General features: G+C 35.8%; 1 protein-coding gene across 4 annotated transcripts in view; it reads left to right on the plus strand.

Moving 5' to 3' along the window:
• Window positions 1–21,271, plus strand: part of Lpin (phosphatidate phosphatase LPIN) — a 62,994-nt gene that overhangs the window by 27,433 nt on the left and 14,290 nt on the right. For all 4 annotated transcript variants that reach the window (XR_015837857.1, XR_015837856.1, XM_088263500.1 and 1 more), the window contains exons 2-7: window positions 6,450–6,770; window positions 16,603–16,847; window positions 17,604–18,287; window positions 18,970–19,142; window positions 19,492–19,704; window positions 20,657–20,816. Coding sequence is in view for 2 of the 4 variants with exons in the window: in XM_088263500.1 (XP_088119626.1) it covers window positions 6,582–6,770; window positions 16,603–16,847; window positions 17,604–18,287; window positions 18,970–19,142; window positions 19,492–19,704; window positions 20,657–20,816 (1,664 nt within the window). In the remaining 2 variants the exon portion in view is untranslated. The remainder of the gene's footprint in view (window positions 1–6,449; window positions 6,771–16,602; window positions 16,848–17,603; window positions 18,288–18,969; window positions 19,143–19,491; window positions 19,705–20,656; window positions 20,817–21,271) is intronic.

The following is a 21,271-nucleotide window of genomic DNA, read 5'->3' on the forward strand; positions in this document are numbered from 1 at the left end:
GCTTTTATTCCGGTACATCTTTCAATAATAATTTGATTTAATCAGTTTCGCCTTGGTCGCCTGTGGGATCTACGATCTACAGTCTGCGGGAAGCGTTGCCACTTATTTTCTCTGTTATCACAATGTATATTTTTCTCTGGCCGGCCTTGTGCCGGCTCGTATATCTAGTAAACATGTTTTCGCATCGCTCCGAGTAAATAAATGTCGTCATAATATGCGTGCAAATATGAATATGACTTGATACGTATCACTTTGAAGGACTCGTATGACGTACCGCTGTGGAAGAGACACACCTACTAAACGTCAGGTTGAATTAGTTATTCATACTTCTAAGTATATTGTTTAATTAATTAATATGAAGACATGAAGACCAAAATGACATCTCAATATACAAACGCTGTGGCATATTAAGTATTCCTTTTCTTTGTAGTTTTCAATCACAGGCTTTTAGCTTCTTGACAGCTTTGACCCATTAAATTGGTAGCAAATTTTACCATTTGACTATTTGACATGTCGGGTCGCTGCGTTTTAACCCTTATATGTAAAATTCCAAAAAAAAATTGTTTAAGTTAAGGTCAAGCATTTGATAAACGATTGTGTATGTGACCATAAGTGTTTTTTTTTTAAATCCAATATCATATATCTGCAGACTAATCGTATTTGTTATCATATAAATATACACTCGTGTAAGTATAGTGTTTACCCGATAGTCAATGTGACATGTTATCAGATATTATGAAAATGTTTTTTTAGCCAAGGATTAAACTGATCAAACCCAATACATAGATCAAATCGTTACGATTGTTTGTACCATGTACGCATTTCTAACTCGTTACTGAATTCTGTGGAACTGCGTTTCACTTACATCACTACATTACTTAATCATTACATCAACAAAAAACTAATTATTTTGATTATAAGTATCTTGTGGATATTAATAAATTCATAATTATTTAAAATATTATTACAGCAAAAAAAAACAAATTGTTATCTGAACCTCGACTGCAGTGACGTAAAAATTCGACCATAACATGTTGAATTTTGTTTACGTCATTGCCTAACTGTGTTTACATTCCAAAATCTAATTCACTAATAAAATATCATAATTTCAATGTAATGTTTTCAACAGGAAATAAAATACACGCTATGCTGTGGAAGCGACATTTCATAACATCCTATCCACGATAACCAATAATAATGCGTTCGTTATGTGTTATTCCCAATTAATATTTTTGTGATTGAAAATATTTCAGTAGGTTCGTGATTCTCGGCATATGAAATTTGTTTTTACTGACTAATAAAACTTCCAAGCCTCTCCCATATGATATATCGCTCACTCCTTTCAAGAACGTCATAAATCAAAAATCGTCAATATTCAGTTGTGCATGTTTTCGGAATGCCCAGAAAATGTACTATATCCCAGCAAAAGCGGCATATTTTTAACTTAATGTTTACCCGCTACAGGGCAGAAAGTGTTGTTTTTCCATTTTGAAGAAAAGGCATTGTTTAATTATTTTTTTAAAATACTAAATATTTTTCAAATGGAGAAAAAACCTTCAGGTTTTACCTAAAAATATCTGTTGCACAGTAAAAAGTTCAATAAGTGGCTTAATATTTATTTTTAATACATTGCATTATATTTTAAATCTTTAAAAACGTTCTCCCGAGAAATCAAGTTTTTTTATTTATGACGTTCTTGAAAGGAGTGAGCGATATCTGCATCACCTTATGATGCTAGATGTGTTTTTTTTTTATATGAAGCATTTAATTCTCTGAAGTATCGCTGCCACTGAGTCACACTCACTACGATGATATTAATTTGGGGAAAATATTTGTGTAGTTGGTTCCGAAATTCACAATAAATTGTGCTAAATCCACACAGATTTCGCATGACCCATTTATTTATACGATCAAGTAAACCATTTTAATGAGTATTTCAAAAACAATAAAATGACGTTAAAATTTGTTTGTTAAGTATTTTCAGATTTAAGAAAAGACCTTTAATTTTTTTTTTCTTTTTGACGTACGACAAATCACACAAAAAGTGACAATATGAAGTCTTGCATCGTTTATTATCAAGCTAAACGCATGTTTGTGTTGACTCAGTCGCAGTATTTCGCGTACATCTGTGACCTCTGATAAATATGTATTGAATTTTAATTAATTCGACTTTGACGTATAAAAAACCTGTTATTTGTCGCTGAAACTTTCTAGGTCAAAATAATGGATTAATTATGTAAATATATTATTTTTAAACTTATTACGTATTTTTAGAAAAATACTATTAAACATGTCTATAAATTGGTGATTAAAAATGAACACTCTCCGACTAATTAGACTACATATGTATAATTGCTAAATTACAAATTACGCGCACGTTTAATTTAATATAATTTTATTGATATCTTATCGCGAAACTGTAATTTTCTTTTTAAAAATATTAAAGAAACTTATTTATATATTAAAAGAAAAAATGTTTCCATCAAATGAACTATCAAATTTAGAAAATTTATAAAAAGACCATCACTTTTATTAATATATATTTAAATTTAATATACATAATAAACGGTGCATCCAAAAGACAAAACGCTTAAAATTCCCGCAGAAATAAGAAAGTGGCCAGTAACTTTCAAGGGGCTAATAATTGTACTGTTTACCCGATACACAAAAACAATTATGAAAAAAAAATTCAAACACGAAAAACACTTACATTTACTGTACAAATGTTACCTACCTGATTTAAAATACCAAAAAAATAATATCGTAGATAGCTCACTCCTTTTAAGAACATCATTAATCAAAAAACTTGATTTTTCAAGAGAACGTTTTTAAAGTTTGAAAATATAATATAATGTACTAAAAATAAATATAAAGCCACTTATTGAACTTTTTACTGTGCAACAGATCTTTTTAGGTAAAACCTGAAAAGGTTTTTTTTCCATTTGAAAAATATTTAGTAAATTTAAAAAAAAATAATTAAACAATACCTTTTCTTCAAAATGCAAAAACAACACTTTCTGCCCTGTAGCGGGCAAATATTCAGTTAAGATATGCCTCTTTTGCTTGGATATAGTAGATTTTCTGGGCATTCTCAAACATGCACAACTGAAAATTGCCGATTTTTTTTATTTATGACGTTGTTGAAAGGAGTGAGCGAAATGTTATTTTTCATTGTTGTTTTTCTTATTGTCATGACTGATGTAAAACTATTTTCGGACTCTTATTTATTTGTTATTCCGCGTTCCTTCTAGCTTTGTAAATAAGATTTTCTTAGAAAAATACATAAAGTTCGAAATCATAAAAATTGTTTTTTATCACATTCGTATGTGACGGTTTGATTACCAGGAAAACATCATAGACTGTATTTAAACGCGTATTTTCTTTTGAGCATTTCCGTCATTATAGCGGAAATGGCAGTGTTCCTTTTTATTCGTAATAATAACAAATCCGCACCTTAATCAGCGACAATATAATGCGACTGGCGACTTTCACCATTCCTCATAGCGGATATTTTTGGATTCACCGCTAAGGGAATACGATACGATTACCGAGTAATATAGTTACACCATCTGTTAGTCTATTAATATATTGTTCCACACACTATTATATGTATTAAGGAAATGATTTCAGTTAAACTTAGTGTTCTCTGACATGTGCCAAATTTTAGACGGGAAAGTGGACCCAGGCCAACCCAGCATAACCCCTAAAGGAAAGATGCCAAACTGTGCGAATTGTTCAATTTTACTAGCCACACGAGCTACAGATCTATCGTCTCTCTACAATATTCACAACTCAGGATTATTCGCAGCATTCTGAGTGTGTCAAAATACTTGTTCACAAATCTGGATTATCTCCAATTATAATAATAATAATAATAATAATAATAATAAAACCCTTATCCGCACCCCGATGGTGCATAGGGCACTACGTAATACAAACGCAGTGTTGTCTTGATCGTTTGAACATGAAGGAAAGGTGATCAGCCCTCCGCTTCAGGTACCAGTCCAGGGTAATATTTAATAAATAGTACAGTGAAAAAATCACTAATATTTATTTTACCCCCCCTTGGAAATCGAACCCGGGACCTCCAGAACGGTAGCCGAGCGTGCTGACCATTACACTACGGAGATGGACTCCAATGGATCTCCAATTATAGGAGTATTTTTCATATTTTTTGACATCTCATCAAAGATGAAGAAGAATATGGAAGTCTGGGCATTTACGGGGCTGACGACCGTCATAGGCTGGTTTAAGTGATCACTTTACACGCGTGTAACATTCACCAATTCTAACCATTATTGACAACCACACTACTCAAATTCTATATATATATATATGAACCAATTTAGAAAACTTGTTCTTGAATCACTAGAACTTCACTAGAGACATCTATTGGTGAGATGTAAAGAATTTGAATAGTGTCGTTGTCATTAATGGGTAGAATTGGTAAATGTTACACGTGTGTAAAGTGATCACTTAAGCCAGCCTATGACGGTCGTCAGCCCCGTAAATGCCCAGACTTCCATATTCTCCTTCATCTTTGATGAAATGTCAAAAAATAATCAGGATGATTTCATCAAAATATTGACTTTTCCTGGTCAAATTTATTTGATCTACGTAAATAGTGATAATTTCCAACTCCAAGATTCTACAATGATTAAGGAAAACACTTCGTTTTTTACCACTTGAGTTTTATTATAGACTACATGTTTCAGAAGTTAAACTTCCATCATTCAGGTCTGTATAATAACTAAAATATAAAATTGTTCTATAAATAAGTAGAGGGGAAAGTAAGGGGAAGGGGTAAGTCAAGGAACGGAGTTTGAAAACAAAGGAAAATCCAAGATTCTATTTTCTAATACTATTTGCACTGTACGTGTGCGAAGTGTAAACGTGCATCTTTTAAAATTATTGATTTGTTTCGGACGACAGTTGACCCGATGTCACGTTATGACGTCAACCATCGCGTAAAATGAGCTCTTAAAGTACTCATCAAATGTTTATTCAACATTTTGCAATACTGTATGGCATGGGTCGGCAACCTGCGGCCCGCGGGCCGCATGCGGCCCGCGAGACATCTTGGTGCGGCCCGCGAGATTCTCGCCGCAACGCACATGACGGACGATATTATACACAATCGAGTGAAAGGAAGCGAGAAAGGGAGCGAAGGGAATCTCATTGATTTTATTAAATACAATAAATGTCGTTAAAACATACACTTAGCGTTTTATTTTTAAAACTAAAATATTTGTACATAAATATTGTATGTATACCTACTGCAAGTGCGGCCCGCACTGATCCCCATGAAAAATATTTGGCCCTTTTACAACAAAAGGTTGCCGACCCATGCTGTATGGTAATAACATTGTTATTTAAGTGGCATGAAATCACCGCGTCTCTGCGCTCGTACTATTTGGCAGCCTCATAAAACAATATCGGTTTGTATAGATTTTCTCAGAAAATACATAGACCGATGAACAAATTTCGTTGTCAACAATATTTTGAGTGGCTCCAAAGTTAATGTTTAAAATAAACAAGAAAAGTTGGTTGACTTCTGAAGTCAGTTGTAGAAGTTTTTCCTTAGAGTTTGGTCAATCATTGGTAGCGTGAAGTTGAAAGTAGATAATTTAAGGTGGTGACAAATACAGCAGGGTTAGGTTAGGTTAGAGTCCCTAAATATGGATTTAGACTGCCAATGCACCGATTGCTAACGATTTTACAGGAAAAGCGGCTATATTTAATTGATACAATTTAAATTACCCTGTAGTTGGCCTATAGAATATATTTGGGAGTTTCTTCTTCTTTCTTCTTCAAACCCTCATCCGCGTCCGATTTGTCCGACCGGAACATTTCGTCGTAACATAACGTCGTAACATCGCTCGCGGCGAGCATCAGCGAGCATCCGAAACTATGGATGGAGCGCTCGGCTCGCTGTACTGACTGCCTGAATGCTCGCATCGTAACGTGTTACGTTACGACGAAATGCTCCGGTCAGTCTCCACCTTAATGAATAGTGTTGGATTGCGGTTCCGTGGTTAATGTCGCGGACTCTTTCTGGGTTCGACCCACTCGACAATTCGATAACTATTTTTAATAATGAGCCGCTTAGGCTCACTTAAATAGTATGAAATTGAAGTATTTTTGCAAATTATAAATACAAAAATATTTCCCTTTGATAAAAAATGTTCTTGAATGTTCGTTGCTTGTTGCAGGTCGCGAGTTATTTCCCTTTGATAAAAAAATGTTTATGAAAGTTCGTTGCTAATTGCAGGTCGCAAGTTATTTCCCTTTGTTAAAAATATGTTCATAAACGTACGTTGCTTGTTGCAGGTCGCAAGTTATATCCCTTTATTTAAAAAAATGTTCATGAATGTTCGTTGCTTGTTGCAGGTCGCAAGTTATTTCCCTTTAATAAAAAAATGTTCATGAATATTCGTTGCTTGTTGCAGGTCGCAAGTTTGGCGCCCCCCCGGCCATGGCCTGGTGAGTGACGACGGGACCGCGGACGAGAATGGGCCTTGCGTGACCGGCCACAGTGACCTTTATCGCGTACAGCCAGTGCACAGTGAACCGGCGCAGCCATGTATTCCATGAACTATCTGGGGAAGGTGTTCGCCAACGTGAGGGAGTTCTACAATGAGATCAACGCGGCCACGCTGACGGGCGCCATAGACGTCGTGGTCGTGGAGCAGCCCGACGGCTCCTTCACATGCTCCCCGTTCCACGTGCGCTTCGGGAAGCTGGGGGTGCTCAGGAGTCGCCTCAAAGTGGTGAGTCACACTTGCTTTTCTTGCTTTTCCGATTTTGATGAAATTTTTTGTGAGTGTTTGAGTGGGTTCCTGGATGTCTTAAATAAATAATTGGACATGGAAGGTGGCGCTGCGATTGCGAGTGTTTTTGCCTAGAATTTTCACTCATGAATTATAGTAACTCTAAACATAAAGAGTAAATCCACTCACAAGTAGGCATAGACTATGAAACTTATAAAGTTGAAGCCTGAGTAGGGACATGATAAACCGTGTTGCATAAGCCGTAGCTAGATTTCAGAGTCACTTGGACGTTAGGTAATTAAAAAAAAAAGTGGCGCTGCGATCTGGTTCTAGGATTTAATTTTGATATTGCTTCTCCGTGGTTTCCTCTCAGCAATGAGCAAATAAATGGTGAGAAGTTCCTGATTGTGCCACACTAGTTTATCCCTCCAAGCAGAAGAAGAGGAGGAAGATTAAAATAAAATATTTATTATTTGAAAACTAAAATTAACAAAAATTCTTTCTATGATATATAAACCTTGTACAAAATAAGTAAAGTAAATAATAAATGCAGCTCCCATTAAAAAAATGCTTTTAAGATTCACTGGGTAGTTTAAATGTGCATAAAGATGCACATTTAAACTACCCAGTGAATCTGAGAAGCAATTTAAAAAAAATGCTTCTTGGATTCACTGGGTAAATTAAATGTGAATGAAAATGGACATGTCGCTCACTCCTTTCAACAACGTCACATATCAAAAAACCTGATTTTTCAGGAGATCGTTTTTAATGTTTAAGAATATAATGAAATGTATTAAAAATAAATGTAATACAAGCCACTTATTGAACTTTTACTATGCAACAGATCTTTTTAGGTAAAACCTGAATGTTTTTTCTCCATTTGTAAAATATTTAGTATATTAAAAAAAAAATTAACAATACCTTTTCTTCAAAATGCAAAAACAACACTTTCTGCCCTGTAGCGGGTAAATATTAAGTAAAAATTATGCCGCTTTTGCTGGGAAACAGTATATTTTCTGGGCATTCCGAAAACATGCACAACTAAAAATTTACGATTTTTGAAATATGACGTTGTTGAAAGGAATGAACGATGTGTCATAAAAATAACTAACTAGCTAACCATTACGCCGCTTCCCCGCAGGGGTAGACAGAGAGAATAGAACGTCACGCCACTTTGTCTTTGCAAACATTCTTCGCCTCTTCCACATGCATGCATCTCCTCATACAAACCCGATAAAAATAATAAATAATAATAATAATAAAACCCTTATCCGCACCCCAATGGTGCATAGGGCACTGTGTCATATAAACGCAGTGTTATCTTGATCGTTTACACATGAAGGAAAGGTGATTAGCCCCCCGCTTCAGGTACCAGTCCATGGTAATATTGAATAAATATTACAGTGAAAAAATCACTTATATTTATTTTGCCCCCCTTGGGAATCAAACCGGAGACATCCAGAACGGTAGCCGAGCGTGCTGACCATTACACTACGGAGGCGGTAAAAATAATCCAGTGTAATTGGGATTGAAATGAGTATTATTTTAGTGGCGTGACCATATTATAGTATGCAGTTGCGTACGGAAAGCACTAACCGATAACGCGTTATCTGAAAATACCGGCCAATTGCACAATCCGACTCAATCTCTGGAGGAATGTGCTCTCCCAACTCTATACGTCAGATCGGTCGACTTATGGCACTAAAACCAACTCACTTGCGACACGTGCTCGAGAGTGGGGGAGGTGTGACGTCACTGCGTGTCTCGTACACACTGGAATCTTGGCGTCTCGATGCACAAAACGGGCTCGAATTTTCTCGAACATTCTAAATTCTGGAGTAAACCGCCTACACTTTAAAGTCTGATTTACAGATTCATTTAGCGTATCTGCTACCGTCATCTTCGTCATTCCTGCGTAACGTAATCCTACTTACATTTTTATGAAGAATTCCCATTGAATACTTTCTTTCTTTCTTTATTTTAAATTTTATTACATTTCACAATATAATTTTACAAGTTTTTTACTATATTACATAAAAATCCCACTAAGGCATGGCCTGTGTGTGGGTATACATTTTATTTTAGGTCATAATAAAGTGTACTGGAAACAATACATAAAAAAATACAAAGATTAAAAATGCTACATATAATATAAACTCATAAAATAAAAGTCACCCAGCGTGCTATGGAGAGATCCATGCTCGGAGTGTCGCTAAAAGATAGAATCCGAAACGAGGAAATACGCAGAAGAACTCAAGTAGTGGATGCTACCCAACGAATAGGCACACTCAAGTGGCAATGGGCAGGACATATCTGTCGAAGAGACGACGGTTGATGGGGTCGAAAAGTATTGGAATGGCGCCCAAGAACTGGCAAACGAAGCATCGGCCGACCCCCTACAAGATGGACTGACGATATAAGAAGAATAGCGGGAGTGACCTGGATGCGAAAGGCGGAGGATCGAAGAAGATGGAGACTCATGCGGGAGGCCTACCTCCAACAGTGGACGGACACAGGCTGATGATGATGATGATGATGATAATATAAACTACAAATATTTAATTTAAAGAAAACAGAAAAAAAAAACTAAAAATGAAAATGAAAAAATGTAGATAATGAGTACTTTAAATCCAAGGAATCGCTAAAAATTATATGGTTTAGGAAATTAGTCAACTATGCACTACTACCATCACGCCGTTGTTTCCCTGAAGGAGTGGGCAGAGAGATTGCAACGCCACACTCTTCTATCCTGACATACGTTCGGATTTTATTTCATTACCCACTTTTTCTGCATTATCATTTGCTTTCAACAACTGGTCGATTCTACCAATTATATGTATGACCACGAAATTTTATTTGTGTTCAGATTATTCCACTGTTTTTTTCCTCGACGCGAAGTAAACAATCGCAGTGTACTTCATTCACGTGATATTGTTTTTTAGCTTTGAACTGGCGCAATTTTTTCCACTAGTTGATAAAGTTATCGATGTTTAGATTGAAGAAAAATACGGTCTAGCAAAATAAATCAATTGCTACTTATTTTGAGATTGTATATTGTATTTTTTTATGTAAATTTAGGGATGCCGGTAAACTTGCGAGTTCATTTTTCTGTCTTTTCATATGTTAGATAAATATCATAAAATATTATGAATGTCTCAGAGAGACGACGTGTTTTTTTTACGAAGAGATATGGAAGTCTGGGAAATCACAGGACTTACGACCTTTCATTGGCTGGCTTAAGTAATCACTTTGTACACTTATGTAATGTTTACTATTCTGTCCATTTTTGAACATCCGTATTACCGGGATTCTTGGAAGTTGTATAATATATTTGGCATTTCAACAATAGCTTTCGTATCTCACTTGGAACTGGCAGATGGAACTGCCATCTATCGTGAATTTTCACAAGTAAATAGCTTTCCATAGGTTATTCTTTCGGATTCGATTGGACCTATTAGGAGAGACCTGGAAAGATATTTATGTATATTAATAAACTTGTAATTAATTTTTCAGACTTTTGTTTTCCCTTCGTACAAAAATTTCGGCATTGGGAGTTAAATCATGTATTCGAGTGCAATAAAATGTATTTAAAAATACTCCCTAAATTATAAATCTCAACTTTTCTGAAAGGGTTTTCGGCAACAATGATGATTAAAAGAAATACCCTTTTACGTACCGACTAATGTTTTTTTTATTTTATTTTTTATCTAAAAGAGAAATATTTGTGTTTTTATTATTTACAAAAACACTTCACAACGTTTTGTGAAATTTGTAAAAAAAATTGTAAAAACATTTTGTAAAAAAAAAGCTTCTTTACATCTCACCAATAGATGTCTCTAGTGAAGTTCTAGTGATTCAAGAAAAAGGTTTCTAAATGGGTTCATATATATATAGAACTTCCAAGAATTTGAGTAGTGTGGTTGTCAATAATGGGTAGAATTGGTGAATGTTACACGTGTGTAAAGTGGCCACTTAAACCAGCCGATGACGGTCGTCAGCCACGTAAATGCCCAGACTTCCATATTCTTCTTCATCTTTGATGAGATGTCAAAAAATAATATAAAAACACTTCAATTTCATACTATTTCTGCGAGCCCAAGCAGCTCATTATTGGAAATAGGTATCAAATTGTGGAAAATTGGGTTCGAACCCAGAAACTCATACTCAAGAGTTCGCGACTCTAGCCACGGGACCACACCCGACACATAATTATATATTGTAAGCGTTAAATTAATACATAACTTCGATAAAATATAATCGTCACGATTCGCAATATTTATTACCATTCTTTTATGAAAGCAATTTTATATGATATAATATGATTTAATGCCAGTAACACGATACTAACAACATGGCAGCCTGTCTAGTAGCATTAGGGCGCTTGTGCACTGCACGGAATTTTACTCTCCGGCAGTCCGGTTAGCATGATGAAACTGATGATTGCCTTGGATTGGCTTGTGCTTTTGGCCGTCTTTTTTTCGGACCGGTGCATGATCACGGTGCGCGTAAATTCGATCACGCTAAACTGTCGCTTTTATTTGAAAACACCGGACTGCCGGACGGTAAAATTCCGTGTAGTGCACAAACGCTCTTAGTGACCAATTTAGAGTTCATTCACAGAATATTCGCGTGCTTGGGTCGAGTTCTCTCTTTCGCTAATCTAGGTCATCTTCGGTCTCAAATTCGTATTCTTTTGCGAGATATTTTATCGGTGTTACCGAGCGCGTGTTTCTGTATTATCTGCCTGTCAATTGTCAACTTTTGCTCTAGAAATTAATGTAGTCTATCTAATTTAAAAAACGACGACAAATTATTTCGAAGAATAACGGTAAAAATCACACACGCGGAATAATTATCAAAACGTTTTCAGATTAACTTGTTAAAATGTCACTATATTAGGTAGCCACAAAAGAAATGCGTTTATTTTTAAATGTTTAAGTTTTCACGCAATACATATAAATAAACATATTTTTTAAATTTAAGTTGACTTGGTAAATACCACTATTTCTTAAAATCTACTGTGACACGTGTTTTGATGCATTCCGCATCATTTTCAAACACCGTATTAAAATCATGCAAAATGCATCGAAACACGTGTCTCAATGGATTTTAAGTAATATTGATAATGACCAAGTAAAACTTCAATTATGAATGGATACCTATTACCACTATGTAACTGCCGAATCAATTGATGAAGTAAATAAATATGTCAATATTTTATATATTTATTGGTGAGATGAAAAGAAGCTTTTTATTAAGCAGAAACTCTTTTATTAGTATGTACCTAAGGTCCGAATCCTGGATTATTAAAAAAAAACGAATTAAATAACGACTTCTTTCAAGGAAGTCGTTACATTATTTAATTTTTGGATTCGATCACTTAAAGCTAATCACGTCAATCAGTGCACAAATTTGGTTGTGTATTTCTAGCTCCTACTATATTTGATAATTTGACATTAAAAAAGTTAGCTAAAATCGAAAAATGTAACGAATACCATCCCAATCGGTTAATCGAAAAATTAATGAGGCACCAATTACACAAAAAAGGTTTCTGTGTACATACATCACTAGTGCACTGCAACATTTTTTAACGTAAATGAATTCCAACCAACTAACTAATTAACTTTTTGTAACAAAAGGGATGTGAGATTATTTTCAGCTGTCTATTTGTTATTGTATGTACACTTAATTTATTTTTTCAATGTACAAATGGATAAAACCATTAGTATTATTTTAAATCATCTAATCAGAAAGAAAGAGCGATTACGTGGCACTTCTCAGATTCACTGCATTTAATTTGATGGTCTTTGGATAGAGGTAATATTATAATGAGTGACGCAATTTTGTGGTCGTATGTGTGAATCCGGTTTTCGCATGAAAGAAAGATAGATAATTGGAACATTTAAATGTAACTGCATACACCTAAATTCTAAAAATATTCAGAGATATTTATTACTTGTTAATGAAAGAATGTTTTTTTTTATCATTTAATCCAGACATTGTCTGAAAACCCTGCTGCATTCACCATAAATCCGAATGATACGATTTTCTTAAAATTTTGTCGCTTTATATGACAAAACTGCGTGGTAAAAAATAGCTTTTACTTGTTAAAGAATAAATGTTTTTTTATCATTTAATTCAGACATTGTCTGAAAACCAGTTTTTTGTGTACTCAACTTACTGGAAGGGAACGGCGGGGACAATTTCAATGGAGAAAACACGTGGGGACAGCTTTTACTATTATTGTAACTCGTTGTTATTTATTATGTATGTTCTTCTTCTTCCTGGCTACATCCCAGCTTACAACATTGTGAGTGTGTCCAAATACTTGTTCACAAATCTGGATTATCTCCAATTATAGGAGTCATTCTTCATATTATTTTTTGACATCTCATCAAAGATGAAGAAGAATATGGAAGTATGGGCATTTACGGGGCTGACGACCGTCATGGGCTGGTTTAAGTGATCACTTTACACACGTGTAACATTCACCAATTCTACCAATTATTGCTTAATAAAGGGCTTCTTTACATCTCACTCGTAGGTGTCTCTAGTAAAGTTCAAGTGATTCAAGAACAAGGTTTCTATTGTAAATTGGTTCATATATAAAGAACTTCCAAGAATTTGAGTAGTGTGGTTGTCAATAATGTGTAGAATTGGTGAATGTTACACGTGTGTAAAATGATCACTTAAAACAGCCTATGACGGTCGTCAGCCCCGTAAATGCCCAAACTTCCATATTCTTCTTCATCTTCGATGAGATGTCAAAAAATAATACATCCTAGCTTATTGTCTTTGTAGACTGTTGGGGTCAGCTCTCCTCTTCCCCAGGTTATAGGTTCTTCTGTCCTGGATAACGTCACCAAGGCCATGCGTTCGTCATGTTATCTTGCTGCAGCACCCATGAATTTTTTGGTCTTCCTCTAGGTTTCTTTCGAGGAAGATCCGTTTCTATTGCCTGGTTAACTACATGTTCGGGTTCTCTGCGTCCTATATACCCACACCATCTCAATTGTCTCTCCTCTACCTTCTTTTCAATATCTGTTATGTCCAGGCTTCCACAAAGTTATTTACTATGTATGTATGCTACAAAAATACTATGCTTCGCTCTTTCCCTCGGGTTATAGATGAAACATAATGTAAAATTGAAAATATTTAAGAACGTGGAATTTGCGTTATTGTGACCTTTGTTATGTGCTTAAATACTTTAAATTTGTCATTTTTTGGTAATCATTTTATATATCGCGTATTTGCGGTATCGGTTTTGAGTGATTGATTGCCTAATTTGACTCACCGAGTGCAAAGGAGAAACATATTCGTGCCGGATCTTGATGTCATTATAATGTTTACGACTTTGTTTATGAATTTTTCTTATCGAATTGTGAAATTATCCACCGTAATATTTTGTGAACATCGGAGTATTATAATATTTATGCATTGTAATATCATATTGCCATGCGATGTTAAATCGTTTGATAATTTTTTTTTATTTAGAGCAGTTTTTCTTAACCGTGTTGGAGGCACCGAACCCCACCAGTTTCATATTCGCGTTCACCGAACCCTTAATTAGAAAAATAAAATAGGATTTTTTCATATTCAAAACATAGGTGCATGAAATGAACAAAACCATTAGAAACAAAGAACAAAATCATTATAATATGATTTTCACATAAAAACAAAATAATGCACATTTTGCAATGGCGACACGTTATGACAATACGGCTGTCTAAACTTATAACACAGTAAGGGACATTTTTTATAGTATGTTTATTTTGTTGCATTTTTGTCCGCCTCCGTAGTGTAATGGCCAGCATGCTCGCCTACCGTTCTGGAGGTCCCGGGTTCGATTCCCAGGGGGGTTTAATAAATATAAGTGATTTTTTCACTCTAATATTTATTCAATATTACACTGGACTGGTACCTGAAGTGGAGGGCTGATCACCTTTCCTTCATGTGTAATCGATCGAGATAACACTGCGTTTATATGAAGCAGTGCCCTATGCACCATTGGTGTGCGGTAAGGGTTTTTTATTATTATTATTATTTTTTTTTTTGTTGCATTTTTGGACTAAGTAGAATCTACTTAGTCCAAACATGCAAAAAAAACTTTCTACAAAAAAAATGTCCCTCACTGTGTTCTGAGTTTGGACAGCCGAATAGATCTAGTACATTTGTTATGACTTATTTGAAGTCTCATCCCAGTAAAAAAAAATGTTCGATGCGGAGTACGTGCATTGTTTTAGCGTTTGAACTCATTGCCAGATTGATATTCATTGAAAATAATATACTGAATATACCATTTTTCATAATATCGTACAATATGTCGGGTGTGTGTTTTGACCTCCGCCGAACCCGGGAGACTGACTCACCAAACCCAGGTTAAGAACTTGTGATTTAGAGCATACCTGCTCGCAATGCAATACGTATCATTTCTGAAATGAAAAACCCCTGTAAAATCTCTGCAAAGGAAAAAAAATATTGAGCCATTACAAAATGCGTGAGTAGGTACTATATAAGGTACAGTTTCTAATTTTTAGCCACAGCAATTTTTTATTTGCTTCTACTAATATCTCTTGAATGTTTTTTTTTACCATCGAAAAAAATTGCAACGTTTTCCACAAAATTAACCCCTGAAAATACCGACAATCACTGTTCATCACTCAACATTTTCGGTACGTTAAATTTTACGGAGTCGCTTAGATCAGCGTTCAGCAAACTTTTTCTATCAAATTAAGAAATTTCAGAGGTGCATGTTTATCATATTATGAAAACATATTATGTTTAATGCGAAATGTGAGCCGTCTTAACTGAGCACAGGCATTCAAAATTTGGAGCAATTGTGCTATTTTCGCAAAACTAGACTTTTTTCCGCGGCACACCAACTAATCACCACGGTACACCAGTGTGCCGCGGCACACTTTACGAGACAATGGCTTAGATGATTTCTTATTCGTTTTGTGTAAACATTTTTTCCTTCCATTTTATTCTACCATTATGCATATGATTCACGCGTTTTCTTGGCATTCGACATTTGAAATAAATGAAAAAATATGAAATACGTACATTGAATCGAGATAAGCGGCATTAATTTATGTTATACTTTATTTCCTGTTTGAAATTGTGTAATACTTTTTTGTAACCGTAGGTATTAAATGCTTGAATGCTTAAATTAATCAACGAATAACTTTATTTTTATAATGTTTTGTAATTATTGGAATTCGGAATCCTCTTGGGGCCAGTGTACACGGGATCTTTAACAGTATAAAAAGGCACTTTGCAATTTTTTAAAAATTAGTTTTTTAAAAAAAATTTATTATTAAACAATGTATTTTTCTATTCTACAATTCGCATTCTTATGTAGTTTTTGTTATTGCTGTACTCTTGTACTAGCTCGAAGCATAATATTTGAGATAAGATTTACAAATATAAAAAAAAATCTTTCCGATTTTTTGTTCCATTTCCTCTTCTTTACCAGGATGATTTCAAACACAGATTTTTAATAAAATTTTATGAAATTAAACAACTTTGTTTTTAACCACTTTTTTATTGGTACATTTTTTCTCCAACCGGTTTCGACAAGAACCTTGTCATCATCTGGGTTAAACATGTAAAAAAATGTACCAATAAAAAAGTGGTTAAAAACAAAGTTGTTCTATTTTATAAAGTTTATTGTGCCACAAAGTATCTGCGGAAAACACTTAAGACACTTTTTTTGTTTCAGAAAAAAACAGTTTTTTTTTGTTCCATTTTAACCCTTCTTCACCTGAATGATTGCAAACATAGATTTTTTGTTCCATTTGAGCTCAAGCAAGGCGCTATGTTTGTGTGGCAGGTGGACTTGGAGCTGAATGGCGAGCCGCTGAACATCCACATGAAGCTGGGCGAGTCGGGGGAGGCGTTCTTCGTGGAGGAGGTGCCAGAGGACGAGGCGGAGGCGTCCGCGCACCTCGCCACCTCGCCCATCCCGCACAGCGGCTTCCTGTACCCGCCGCCGCCCGAGCCGCTGCAGCGCCGCAACTCGGCCGACTTCCCACTCGACAAGTACCAGAACCAGGTCTCCGACTTCTCCCACAGAAGGTGCCCCATGTCCCATAACCTTTCTCAGTGAGCAATATCGTCAGTGGCCTTTACACGTACGCACATTATTGCGCATAGATCGCAATAAAGATCACGGAAAGATGTGTACTACTTATTAAAAAAATACTACATATTTTATCACGAGACAAATAATTTACAAGCTTTTATTTGGACAAAGCGCGCGTTCTTGTTTCCTATTCACGACAGATGCACAGTTTTTCACTTATTTAAATATTTAAACCCACTACACTCATCCCAGTCCAATGTGCATACGTCTAAAGGTGGGGTCTGACCGGAGCATTCTGTCATAACGTCGCTCGCAGCGATCGCTCCAACTATGGATGGAGCGCTCGGCTCGCTGTACTGACTATACGAATGCTCGCATTGTAACGTGTTACGTTATGACGAAATGGCTCCAGTCAGTCCCCACCATAAAAGCAACTATTGATTAAATAAAATGGTGAACTCCATATCAAATTATTTCATCTGTGTCAATTTTGAGTCAATTTGAGTAATATGCCTTTGCAACAATCGTTTTGCCATCTGAGATCATTTTAGATTTGGATTTAGAACAATTATTCAGTATTCTAAGGGAAATTTCAAAATGAATGACAAAAAATATGCGTATATACTTTTCTTTATCACATTGCAGTCATATAAGTCACATAAAGTAAATATTTTAAATCTCTATCAATTTCAAATCGTATCTATTTTCCGTTTTCAATGATTAACAATGTTATTTTTTCATGTTTTTAGATATACGGATGGTCAAGGAACCCAGAAGTCAGATTTCTCTGCCCAAAAGCGGGAATACCAGATGATGAATGATAGTAACATGTTTGACTACGATCAAAATCGGAATTCCCACGAGCAAGAAGGAGTGTTCGCCATGGATGGCCTGGACGACCAACCTCAGGACTACGCTCCCAAGGCGGAACAGGTCGCTAACGTACCGACAGGCTCGGCCAAGATGTTCCGCGCTGAAGAAGTTAGCGATAAGGATAGCCATGCCAAAGAAGTGGTTAGGAAAATTAGTATTAGCAATGATTTTAGGCCAATATCTATGTCACTAGAACCTTCCACCTTACCGTCTACTGCCGAAGCGAAGCAAGCGACGGAAGAAATTAGTCAAAATCAGTCTGAAGAACAACCAAAGTTGCAACCGAACGGAAGCAAGAAGAAGAAGAAGACCAAGAAGTCCGGGTCTAAGAAGAAGAATGCGCAGAGGAAGTCGTCTTCCAGTTCCAACGGTTATTCTAGTCAATCCGAAGCCGTCGTCCCGGACATTGTAGAGACAGAGAAGGCCAACGTGACCGATAGACTGAGTGTGGAACAGATCGAGACGGGTGATGTGTCTCCTAGTCGAATATTCTCCATGACAAAGATGATTCCCGATGTGCATTTCTACAGTGACACCGATATCGCCAACGAATCTACCAGGTTTGTGATCCTTCTTTCTGTTTTAACCCCTAGTTGCGAAATGCAACTCATTGAATCGCAATTCTAGTGTTTTCAACAGTATAATTTGACAATTTCCACATCATGGAATGGTATGACTGTTTAGACATACAAGGCGGATCTGCCTGATAATTCGGGCATTTTTTACGGATTTTTAAAAAATTATACATTTTACTATACATATATTACTATGTATTTAATTATACATATGTGTATATATATCGTCATATCTTCGAAAACATTTGATATTTTGTGATGAAAGTTTCTGTGTAGTATTCACCATACCTAGCAGTGTTTAATAGCCATATTGTTGGATACATATATTGTTGTTCAAAAATTTATTCATAAAATATTATTATTATTTTTTTAAAACAAGTACACTCTCATACTTTATCAAATTTAAACATTTGATTTAAACTATTGATTTAAAATATGTATAAGTACCAGCTCTGAAAAACCAACATCACACTAAAATAAGTAAAGAAAGCAATTTAGCTTCAAACGTTTATGAAAAAATGTTTTTATATGTGTCCCGACAACAATGTGTTAATGCATGATTTTAAAACTGTATGCAGTGATCTTTTTTATGCCATATTTGACAAATCCTTATATTGTGACATGTATATTATTAATACATAGTAAATATTTTTTTAAATATTTTTAGGGGCGATACTCCAGTGCAGTCAGATTCCGAGCTGGAGATGGCTCGAGGATCTGGAGCCGGATGTACCGAGGGGGGAAGTCCTCCTTCGCAGAACTGGAGGTGGGGGGAACTCCCCTCTCCTCCTCCGCAAACTGCCGGAGCGATGGATGACCAGCACAACATGCAGGACAAGGGTATGCTTATTATCCAAACAGCTTATTAATTTTTATTACTTCAAACGCGAGACCATACTGAAATTAATTTTTTTAAATATAATTTTTTGGTCAAAAATTACTCAGGAGCTCAGGGTTAGGGTACTTGTACAATGAGCGCTTCAGGGTTCAAAGGGTTTAAAAAAGTGTTACTGGGGAACATATTTTTAAGCTGTACGAGGGAGTTATCTTGTTTAGTTTTCCATTGTATAGTCTGCATATGTTCGCAGTGTCCGTTAAGTTTCTTTTTAGAGTGTCTGTGTCTTTAAATTTTTAATTTCTAAAGGGATCTCATTTCGATGGCAATCTAGCGTGTTTTTTTTTTCTCCAGGTCAAATTGAAATCCCGCATTCCGATGAGCCGCAGGGGACCAGCTCCTCCATGCTGAGTGGGATGTTCAGCTTCATGAAGGCGTCCCGCGGGCAGGTGCAGGGCGCCGAGGCAGAAGGAATGTACCTGGCGGAGCTCGCCACCGGTGCCATCGACCCCGAGGTCGCCGCTCTGTACTTTCCTCCCAGTCACGGAAACGCGGCACCTCCCAATAGTAAGCGTCTCAAATTATTATGTCTTATCACCTTGCAAATTCTGACTGAACTCCAGCCTCTTTTTTCTGCAAACCTTTATCGTGCCCGCGTGCTGAGAACTCTTTATAACTCCTTGGTACGAAGTAGACTCGAGAGTGGCTCGATGATTTGGGGACCAATGAGAAGAAATCTGTATTTGATTACGCATTTTTATTGATTGTCGTTCGGTATGGTTAATAATCCTGAAATTATCCAGAACATTGGTCTGTACGTTCCTGATAGTTACCTAAGACAGCGTCTGCATAGATTGTTTCACATTCCTATAAACAAGACCAACCTGCCGATGGTTATGCCTGTAGAAAGAGCTACCCCCATGCTGAATAAAATCCAACGGATAATGATCTGTACCGTGTGTCCGGGTATTCATGAGGGGGTATTCCGAAGCAGGATTTTTTTACACCTTTGACAAGAGTGTTCTATTTACTTCATAATTTTTGTTTTAATATATACGCTTTAAATTTTAGTTTGTAATGTATATGTTAATTTTTACTGAATAAATTGAACTGAATTGAATTGGATTTAATTGAATCGTCTTTACACAATCACAATTCCTTGAAAACAGCTCCGTGCATAGGTGCTGTATGTTTGAATCATGTAAGCAATGCAGGTATGTTGGTGACACATTAGTGACAACAACATAGCCCCAATTGTATGCAAGTGGATCCTAGATTTGTCTCTTCTAGAAACCAGTCACTCACTTAGAGCTGCCTAGTAAAACTCATTTATAATAAACCAAAGTCAATGTACTGACCTGTTATTACTGACCATCTTCCACCACCTTTGTATATTTAGAGGTATCTATTAGCAATGGTTACTTTTGGTTTCTATTTCCAGAATCTTGGATCTGTATCTTTTGTTATTGCCTATTTTTTGTATGTCTGTTATTGTCTAATGCTTGCCTTATGTTTGTAGCGTCGGAATCTCTGACCGTGGATATCAATGCGGCAATGGCGACAGAAGAAGATTATGAATCTGGAAATGGACCATCGCTCCCACAGTCTCCGTCATCTGTCGAAGGTCCGATGGGCAAGGGGCTCGACTCTGATGAGGATGATATCAAGATATTCTGCAAGTATGTATCTCACTTACCGCACCATAACATCGAAAACCTAACCGATCACTATGAAAAATACAAAATATATCAACTTAACTTGTCCAGGACTGAGTTTTTTTTTTATTATTTTTTTTACCCTTTGTAATTTATATCATAGTCAATGCTATAAGCAACATATTTTCTTGAATAATAAAAAAAAAAACATTTACACCAGTAAACATGATTTATCGCAAAATTGGCAATTTTGACATAAATCATCTTTTAAACATGTTTTGATAAAAATCACATCATAAATCATGTTTTGTATTGGTCGTATATACATATATGACCATACTCCTGGAAAGGTTAACCACCCTACTTTTGGGTTTTTATCCAAAAAGTAGATGAAAAAATCCTCAGATTTTTAAATAAGATTTCTCAATAGCAATACTTATTTACAATGTACTAGACAATTTTTTAAACAATATACCTAT

Source organism: Brachycentrus maculatus, unplaced genomic scaffold, assembly GCF_059751285.1.
Source record: "Brachycentrus maculatus isolate JH-2025_06_01 unplaced genomic scaffold, ASM5975128v1 h1tg000199l, whole genome shotgun sequence".
In the NCBI taxonomy this organism is placed as follows: Eukaryota; Metazoa; Arthropoda; class Insecta; order Trichoptera; family Brachycentridae; genus Brachycentrus; species Brachycentrus maculatus.